General features: G+C 39.3%; 2 protein-coding genes across 8 annotated transcripts in view; both read right to left on the minus strand.

Annotated features, from left to right (window-relative positions):
- Nucleotides 1–4,758, minus strand: part of LOC112574795 — a 40,101-nt gene extending 35,343 nt beyond the window's left edge. For 3 of the 7 annotated variants that reach the window (XM_025256087.1, XM_025256086.1, XM_025256083.1), the window contains exon 1: nucleotides 4,567–4,751. The gene's annotated coding sequence lies outside the window, so the exon portion shown is untranslated. Of the gene's footprint in view, nucleotides 1–4,566 lie in introns of all 7 variants that reach the window. The other 4 variants (XM_025256089.1, XM_025256088.1, XM_025256090.1 and 1 more) reach the window with 3 other exon arrangements.
- A 2,812-nt stretch (nucleotides 4,759–7,570) lies between these two features.
- Nucleotides 7,571–9,896, minus strand: LOC112574838. The gene is made up of 3 exons (XM_025256155.1): nucleotides 9,781–9,896; nucleotides 9,125–9,495; nucleotides 7,571–8,893 (listed from the first exon to the last, which is right to left on the minus strand). Exons 1-3 carry the CDS (start codon nucleotides 9,864–9,866, stop codon nucleotides 8,502–8,504), a joined length of 849 nt encoding a protein of 282 aa, XP_025111940.1. The 5' UTR covers nucleotides 9,867–9,896; the 3' UTR covers nucleotides 7,571–8,501.
- Between the last annotated feature and the right edge of the window lie 433 nt (nucleotides 9,897–10,329).

Below are 10,329 nucleotides of genomic sequence, written 5' to 3' on the forward strand. Positions count from 1 at the left end.
AAAAAATGTTTCCTCTTGACATATTAATGCAACATTTGTTACATAATTATGAGTTGTAGAAGAAGCAAAGACATGTATCCATTGACAAAACCATTAAAATTAAATTGTTGGTTTTCTTAACAGTAATTACATTTTCCCAAAGAGAAGGTTTAAAGATCTATAACAATATATGAAATGATGAGCACGAACTGAATTGCTTTCAAAAATGAGAGAATTAATCTTAAATATAAATTTCTTAAAATAAATAAAATCCATGAAATTAAATATAAACAGTTCTAGGTTGGATTGAAGCTTATGATATTAATTATAACCTTTTACAAAAACTAGGCTAATTTTAAAATTGTACCTTTATAACTAAGAAAAAGAAACCAGTTCTCCAGGCTGGAGTTATCTCCCTGTCATTTTTTTAATCTCATAAAAACATTTCAAATATTTAAATCCTTACCCTGAACCAAAAGGTTCAGTTTCTACAGGGCTACATACTCTCCCAAGAATAGGCCAAAAGTGATTACACAGTGAAAGAGTTGCAGACCATCGATAATTATTTGTAGTAAAATGGAAAGAATGTCATATCCATGATCTGACATTAAGATTCTTTAAGACAGAGATTCTTTAAGTCAAAAGTGAAAATAATATCCATAACTATTTTCTACAAATCTGATATTTACTTTTTTTCTGGGGGGGGGGGGGGTGTTTGACAGTGTCTTGGGATGCTTGGGGAGAGATGAATGGTACTTGCGTAGAATACACAGTAAACGAGACAAAGAACTAAGTGTAATGTTACATTGTCTTGCCCAGTTCTAAATCCTGATACAAATCTTTTTCTGAAATGCACTCGCTATTCTGTAATAATTCAGTGCTGTTGTCTGATTCAATTTGTTCTTTCTGATGTAAATAATCAAGAAAAGAATTTCCATATATAAGAGTACTGTTATCCAAGAGCAGAACACGTTTCTTTAATTATGTGTAGTGTTTTACAATGAACTCAAACATTTTCGATCCGTCCACATTGTTATAGTGAGGATAAGAGAAATGTTCTACTATGGACTACTTCCTGTAGGAAGCTGAAACTAGATATAAATATATGAAAGTAGGCAATGAGTAAACTGATCAAACGCCATATTTGAGACCGTGCCGGTTTCTCAGTTTGACATGGATTTTTACTCCAACAACCGAAATTACAATATGATAGTAAGTAATAGTTTAAGTTTAATGTATATTCAAATTACTTCATCTTTCTGTACTTTGCGGTTGTATATATTGTCTAAATATTTTTGTCTATTTTTTTTTCTTGACCTACTTCCATTACATGAGCTCTGCCTTCCAAATAGTGGCTATCTGTCATTTATATTTAGTACACGAAAACAAAAACTATATTTCTTAAAAATCGCCCTTTAGATGTTAAAAATTCAGATATTTCAAATTTCATAGGTATTCCATTATTATCAAGTAAATCCCCAATTTTCATAATATTATTATTATATAATATTATAATATTACAGTTTAACCATTTTTCTACTCTTTTTTGTGTATCATTTTTGGACAGAAAAGTATTAAAAAATAACGGTTCATGCAGAAATTCTGTAAGTGACAAAGGGGTAAATTTAATGCAAAAGTCTGAAAAAATAGCGAATACATCTTTCCAAAACACATTTGTTTCAGTAATATTTTCCAGAAAGTATCCTCCATAGTGTTGAAAATTTAAAATCTGTGGATGAATTGAATTCAAAAGGTACTTCCAGCCTGCATTTGATGTACAAATCTTCCTTATCCATGTCACCTTGAGTGCATTATGAAAAGCATTGATATCCACTACCTTTAGTCCCCCTTCTGAGTATTTCCTGATAACAGTGGGTTTTTTTTAATTTTGTGAATTTTCTTCTTACAAATGAACTCAAAGGCTGACTGACTAATTTTCTTAAGAATATTCTTACCAGGACAGGGAAGAGTAATAAATAGATGAGTAAATAAAGACAGTATAAGGGATTTAAATACAGCGTTTCTCCCTATTGGTGTGAGATCTCTTGCCTTCCATTCCATCATAATCCTGTGCATTTTAGTAAAATTCTTTTGGCAGTTAATATTTATCACAGCTTCAAGGTCTAGAGAAAATGTAATACCAAGGACTGTAAATGTTTCGGGATTCCATTGAATTTTTAATTGAGTCATATAGCGTGTCAAGCAGCCTCGATTAATACCAATCCAAATTGCAGCAGTTTTATCAAAGTTAATATTGAGACCTGAAAACAGAGCAAACTTCTCCAATTCCCAGTCCTGGTGAAAGTTCATTAAGGGTTTGTTTGTGTTTTATGCCGTGCTAGCAACTATAGCTATATCACGGCAAAAAGTAGTTGTAACTTGAAAGGAATTGGAATAAAAACTTCCTAATTCTTATAAACATGATATATTTTTAAAGGCCATCATAATAAGTAATCAAACTGTAAAAAAGGGTGGGAAAGCATTAAAAAGGGTGTTCAAGCCCGTAAAGGTTACTATCACACAAAAAAACAGAACTATCAGGATATGAACATTTTAAATTTGATGGTAGAGCCCTATTCTCTTTGAAAATGAAAAGATTGCTTCCGATGGGACGGATCTAAATAAAGGGAAGCAGAGAATTCTCTGTAAAAAATTGACAACGAATAGTCTGAAGCTTCGGACAGATAATCAAGAAGTGTATAACAGTAAACTTTTCCCTACACCAGGGACAAACAGGTGGCGGTTCACCACGTAAGAGGTGTCCTTGCGTGGTATAGGTGTGTCCTATCCTTTATCTTGTAAGAACTACCTCCTCCCGTCTCGTAGGGCGGCAAGAAGGTAAGAAAGGCAGGGAAGGGTGGCATAGAACTTGTTTTGGCCCAGAGTGTCCCAGTGGCGTTGCCATAAGGACTGAATGTAGGCCGAAAATAAAGATTTGCAGTCTGATGCGATAATTGACTGTAGTTTACATGCAGCCTTGGCAGCCTTGTCTGCTCGAACATTGCCTGGGATACCAGCATGGCCAGGAGCCCAAATAAAAACAATGTCCTTATTTAGCTGAAAGAGTGCTGCATGAATTTTATGAATCTGAACCACAAGGGGGTGGTCAGAATCATTTGAAATGAGGGCTTGAAATGCAGAAAGAGAGTCTGAAACAATTTAAAAAGTTGTGGTCCAAAGAGCAGTGAGCGTGCTGCAAGGCAAGCAAGATGGCATGGAGTTCTGTTGTGGTAAAATAGAACATTCGTCTGCCAGTCGGACTGAAGCAGCCCGTTGTGGTTGGCAGGACGGATCTGCTGCCGCGGCGACTGGGCCACCACGTGACAAGAGACTTTGTGTGAAGAGATAAGTGGCGAGTGTGTGTTACACGAGTGTAGTGTGCTGTGTGTAGTAGTTAAGGTAATTAATGGCTGACGATATCTGGACTAGGGACAGGGAAGTAACGGAGCAACTAGAAAAGGAAGATATTTGGAATTGCATCTTCTTGTAAAGTGATTTGTAAAACTCTCGATTATTAATAATTTATTAATCAAACTAAATTTCCCTCTGTTGGTTATTATGGAGGAACGCTGGAGGCTGTGAGTGAAGTAAAGTATAATTAGCTATTTAGACCCTTACACCAGGTTATGCAAGCGCACGAGCGTGCCGTCTGGCGGCCGAAGAGTGAACAGAGTTTCTGTACTGGCACTGCGGTTGTACAAGTGGCTGAGCTATCAATGTGTTACTCATGGCATCGCACTACATGAAGATTGTAGATTGTAGAATGTATCTGCGCTGCCAGCAGACGCTGTGTTACAGAAGATTTGTGAGCTCACTTGCAGACGACAGGTCTAAAGCACCCAAAAATTCGGCAAGAGCTGAAGGCATGAAGAAAGGAGCGACAGAAGATGGGGAAAGAGAAGCCAGTCTGCTGTATCGTTACTATGGAGGAGGTGGCGATCACCTGGTACTTGTGCCACTTGTGTCCACTAGTATAGGGGCTTAGATAAATCCAGAAGAAAGTAATTAAGTGTTAGAAGTTGTTGGTTTAGTGAACGTTTAAGTTACAGATAAGGTGATATGTCAGACCTGTAACACATTGACATGTGCTTAATTATAAAATATTGTTAATAACTTACAATAATAGTGCTGGCACTTATTTGTCAGCAATTATTTAGACACGTTGATGAAAACAATTTTTACTGGTTGGCTTAACACCAACCCTTACGAATTACGAATACTGTTGATGCACAGTGTTTATAGTTTGAGAAGTGTTTCGTGAATTACTGTAAATAACGATTGCTGTATATTGTTGTGATGTTGTGTTGATTTCTATTGAATAGTATTCACCTCGTGCCATGCGAATGGACTGTAAGTTTCCCTGTCTTAGTATTACACTTTGCCGTCTGTTGAGCAGAGAGACGACAAACCATCAATGCACAGAACACTGATACATTCTTCTGGTTAAGGTCCAAGAAACATGTAATCATGCCACATTCACAAACATGCCTTAAGATAAGGAAGGCGTGAAGAAAAAAAATGCTGGAAAAAAAGAAAGCAGTGTAGTTTACACAACAATTACGAAAAAACGAGAAGCAAGCAACGTACTTGAAATTTGTCATCGGTGTCACTAAGTACATCAGGTGTCAATGGTCTCGGTGAACATGAACAGGAACATTTCTGAAGAAAAGCTTTGGCACTTTGGGTTATACAATGACATCCTGTCACACACAGCGCCACCTCATCTGGCAGCAAACTTTCTAATCTGTGATCCTGACTACATCTCGGCTGACTCAGCGGCAAGAGAGAATTTCTATTGGCTGACGTTGGGCAGGAAGGGATTGCTATGACCTCGCATCCGTTAACTCGTTTAATTTTAAACCTAGTCTGCCTCGCGACTGGAATTCTTACCGAAAGGACTTGTCTGTTGGTTGACCCTGATGTATTGTCTTTCAAATATTCAACCCTGGCTCGTCGTCTATAATATCTAAAATATTGCTTAATAGGAGAAGAAATAAGCTTGTGAAATCGGCAAACAGTTCGTTTTATTTTTTCCAATCAGCGCTCGCTCTCTCACTCAATCCTCTATATACCCTCCCACACACCCACGCAAACCGCAAGCACCGTTGGTAAAGCATTGCTAATTAGACATTTCATTTCTTTTAAGAGATCACATCAAGATAGTGAAATAATTTGTTATCTGGTGTTACTGAAATGTTACTGTTGTCTTTGTGAGTCATCATGTATTAAATTGGTTTGTTGATGTGAATATCGTGTTAATCGTTTGCTTTCTTTTATAAACACAGACTGTTACATTCAAACCTAAAGTCTAGTCACAGTTTATTCTCTAACAAACTACAGACTCCCAGTCGTGTTGCTACAGTCGACAAGCGATGTTTGACTTCCTCTTTCTCTTCGGCTTTTAAGAGGATCAACGAGCTCAGTCAGAAATGAGGACACAGACAGGAAAGCTTGAGATCGAGTGATGACTAGACTGTGAAAGCTGCCCACCACCGTGCACAGTCTCCCATGTCTGCGGTCCTTGAATGTGAAAATCTTGAACTTTGAAGGAGTTAAACTAAGTTGTTTTTTAAATGAAACCTAGATGTCTGTCCTCGATATTTGTCTTGAAACTTGACCCTGGGAAGTGTTGTTAGTGCAGTCTTGCTCTCGAGGATTTGTTTTCAATTATTCATTCTCTCTTGTGACCAGTCAATGATCATCTGACACCTACACTTGCCAGACTGCTAGAAGAGGTTATCGGGGAAAAGTGGTAGCAGATCCGAGGACCTACACAAATATCTTCATCTCCAGGACATATTTCTTTAATTTGAGCTTTGATTATAAACAGCAGAAGACATATAACCTTCCTCTATTTTCTGTGAAAATCTTTGGTTTTTAATAGTTGGAGCGGATGTCTGCACAAATGTAAACATGTTGAGGGTTCGGATCTTGCCTGTGAATCTCTCTCTCTCGATGTTACAGCTGCTCACGTGAATGATTTTCCGTTGTTTTTTTTTGTGTGTTTGCAATCTGTGTAAATTTACCTGAGTTTGCATGTGAGTGAGCGCGTGCATGACTTCGTGCGTAAATGCTAAAGTGCATACGTGGGTGAGTGAGTGAGAGCGTGTGTAGGTGTGCGTGTGCTTAAGTGGCTGGCTTTGTGGCTGATCAACTGTCTCCATTTGAATGCCAGACCCCCACACCGACACACCCACACGCACACATCATCCACAAATTGTCATCATTACAAGGAAGTAAGACATGCACTTAGTGTCGTGTAGTCAGTGTCACGTACTTAGAGTCACGTACTTAGTGTCACGTACTTAGTGTACATATGTAGACTTGTGTACCTGATGTGTTCTTACTGTTCGCCATGTTCACTGTATGTATGCTTATACTGTCTGCCATGTTCACTGTATGTGTGCTCACTCTGTCTGCCATGTTCACTGTGTGTGTTCATACTGTCTGCCATGTTCACTGTGTGTTCATACTGTCTGCCATGTTCACTGTATGTGTGTTCACACTGTCCGCCATGTTCACTGTCCAACTACAGGCCAAGCGGAAGAAGGGGGCGGGAGGTGGTGGAGAAGATTCTGGCGGTGGTGGCCGGGTCAAAGTTTATCTCCATGCCGTGACCAATGATGAGGCTGCTAGTCTAACAGACAATGGTTGGTTGGTTTTTATTTCAGCCTGTAAAGGTTTTCTTCCTTATATACATTTAAATAAGGCATCTGTATTAAAAGATACAGCACGCTTGTAATTCTTACAGAAGAAACTAATTTTTTCTTACCTTGTCAAGTAGGACGACACTTTTTCTTCGTAAATAAGTGTAATTTTATTTCCTGTAAACACAATCAATCAACACTTCTTAAAGATAATAGCAGATTACATTTCTTATAAAATAAAAAGTCTATACTAGCTTTATCTGTGTACATCAGTCGAAATGTTTTACACAGAAGGAACAGGGATGAAAACAGTAAAGATAACTTGCATACACATTATCTACCTCTCTCTTGTTTTGTGTAATATGAGCACTAAAACTAAAACATATTTCATTACAGTTTGTAAATAATGTGTTGGTTTATGTTCAAGGAAACACACGCCCCCTTCAAGAAGTCAAAAAGCAGTCACGTGCTTCTGAAGTACAGTTCGCAACAATTCGTGAGGAAGAGCAAGATTTTGGCTAGAATCATCGTAACATCGCGAAAATTCCAGAGAATTCATGAGAAATTACCAAAAAAGCGGGAGACAGAGTCAAAAACTAACTAATATCGCGAGATTTTGAAAGAAAAGGCGACAGAGCACAAGAGTTTGCGAGAGAGGAATTCTCACGGTAGCTTTAAGCATTTGTTATTTGGGATGGATGTGGACATGCTGATTAAAACTGAAAATAATGAGTAGTTCTTGTTTGTATGTTTGTCATACGTGTGTGCCGCACGATAAAGGTCACAATGACATTTAATGTTAAGTATATCACATAGGGCATGTTCATGTTGTCGGACCAGCCTGTTACTAGGAGACAAATGATTGCGTGCCGGTATTTTCCGCTGAACCGGAACGACTGCATTTCACACCAAAAAAAAAAAAAATTGCAATTCAATGCAATTAGTGGACCGCAATATAGCGAGTAATTACTGTAATACAAAGTAGATTAGTGTAGCACAAGATAAATTCTTCTCTACATGCTACAGTTCATGTTGCTAGTCTGTCAATGTCTACACAAATGACAATACAAAGTACATTAGTCTATAAAGATACATTGTTCATACGCTGGAGATTGTCTGAAACTGGTTCCGTGGTAACTTAATTTAATTTTTTTAAAAGAATTAAGCATGTCTCTAGGCTGTTTTTAAATGACAAGAAGAGTCTTACCCTTGTTTTTCAAAGTGCAACGGGTTCCAAGTCAGACAAAAACCTCTTCAAAATACTTCAAAATGCGACGTGTAACTGAGACTAGAGTGTTGGATGTAGTTAAGAGGCTGATAGGAGTGAGTAGACATGATCTGATTGAGCGAATTGTCTCTAGTTAGTCAAAGAATCCTGTTCCCTTTGATAAACACTGGTTATCTAAAACATACTCAATATTTTTTCGGCAACAGAAGACATACACATTCACTCACTGACTTCACAGTTACATACTCACATACGCACATACGCACACACACAAACTCTTGCACACCCGCACGCACATAAACGGACATGTCAAACACTATGATACATATAAATATATATATAAATAATTATAAGAGCATTGTAAAATAAATCTTATTTCAGTTAAGGACAGTCTGGCATACCATACACACATTGTTTCTATAACGATATTGTAAAGTAAACAAGATTCAGCGTGTTGACTGTATGAAACTGTAGTTGACACTAGTTGTTGTGTAAACAAAGACATAGACCTTGTGTTGTTTAAAAATATAATGACGTCATGTATTGATGAATTGGCGATAGACTGAGAGTAGACGAGGAGAAACACTCAAGACAAGTGTTGATGTCAGAGCGAGGCAGACACACGACTACAACAGGTGACAGGTGTGTTAGTGTCCATCATCTTCAGGTGCCTGTTGATCGGAGAAGACAATCACAAGTTGTGATGTACAGCGGGACATGAGATAAAAAGGAACAAATCTCCGATCGTACTCAGGACTGACTGTCTCCTCCAGACACACGACGACTTTTCTCTCCAGACCACGAACACGACTTCCTCGCGCCACCCAGACTACGTCACTGCGGGCCGTGGCCACGTCATCGATGTCATCATGCTTCATCACCTGCACTGGGATACCCGCTTCTTGCAGTCCTGTCACCATACCCGAGTTGTCACTACCGTCATCCCAGTACAACACAAACACGTCTCTCCAATGTAGACAGGGTGGTGTTGTGCCGCCGCTGGTGGAGGTGACTGTTGTAGATGTTGTTGTCCCACTCTCTGTTGACATTTACAGTTTATTTAATAAGTCACATGTCACAGATAGAGCGTACACACTGACAGACATTTGAAGAAAAACAATAACGTTACAACGTGATCACGTAAGCTGACAGAAAAACGTCCCTAGCACACTGCAATTTTTAGAAGACTGTTTCTCAGCTGTCTGATATTTATCACACAGGTAAGTGTTTAACTGTAAAAAACGTTACACTACACAATACCCACACCTACCTGTAACACCAACATGGAGACTGTGTAGGAAGCTGGCCACCTCACGACCGCACGTGACACAGTCACCTGGCCAGAGACCTAAGTGACCCTGACCTCGGTGATACAGTCGTTTGACTGGCGGGCCGTCTGTGTGGTCGGACACACCTCCCTCACTGTACGGCAGGACAGGAATGTTTGAAGTGAACATCTTGTCCTGCTTGACTTTTCTGACGACAACCGGTGGAGAGCGGAGGGGTCTGGTTAAATGTTCCACTTGCCAGCCGGCGGGTTCGTATCCATGGAAACAACTTGCCGCCCACAGATGGAGTCCAGGAACTCGTGTCAGCAGCTGGTAACAGAAAGGCTTGAAACTGTTGTTCATGAAGCTAGGTCTGTAACAGAGGATGTCACTACATTTATACACAGTGTACTGTCACTAACATGTATTTATATTGGTGTATCGTGAGTGACAATGTCAATAAATGATGTAATAGTAATGACGTGTAGCCACAAGTGTAGCAGCCGATGCAACATAATGCATCTACTTTTGCATCACAACACCTGCATTAGGCGCTACAATGATTAAAGATTTATCACCGAAAGTTTTGATTATGAGATTAAAAGTCATCGCCATTTTCTTGTGTGTCTCACATTACGTCACACGCTGCACAACTCACCCGTAAACACTCCCTACTTCATCAGCGATGACATACAGCGATCCTTCCCTCGCCGCCTGTGACAATTCGTTGACAGCTTTTTCCATGTCTTCATCGTACTCAAGACGATACTGCAGGAGGTGAGGCTGACCGGGTGATACACCTGCTGACTGTTGTGTGTTTACTGTCTGCAGCAACAGGTGATACAACATGCTGCACGCTGCACTTCCCCTGGAAGAACTCATAATGTGAACGTCGTGACCACACCGCAGCCACTGTATCGGTCTACCGCGGCTTCTTAAGGCCGTAGGACCAATCAGTTCTGTCATTTCTATTGTTCTAGGAAAAAAAGGATGGAGGTCCTCAAGGAGAATTTGATGTTGATTTGTGTAGCGTTTTCCCCACATTTAGATAAGACACCTTTGCTATAAAAGTATTCCAGAGCACGCAGTACAACCACAAGATATATGTGACCACTAGCTCTGTACACAAGATACATGGGACCACATTCATGTATTCTATACACAAGATATATGTGACCACTAGCTCCAGCAGCTTGCTGTGAAGTAG

This window comes from Pomacea canaliculata, linkage group LG11, assembly GCF_003073045.1.
Source record: "Pomacea canaliculata isolate SZHN2017 linkage group LG11, ASM307304v1, whole genome shotgun sequence".
Classification (NCBI taxonomy): Eukaryota; Metazoa; Mollusca; class Gastropoda; order Architaenioglossa; family Ampullariidae; genus Pomacea; species Pomacea canaliculata.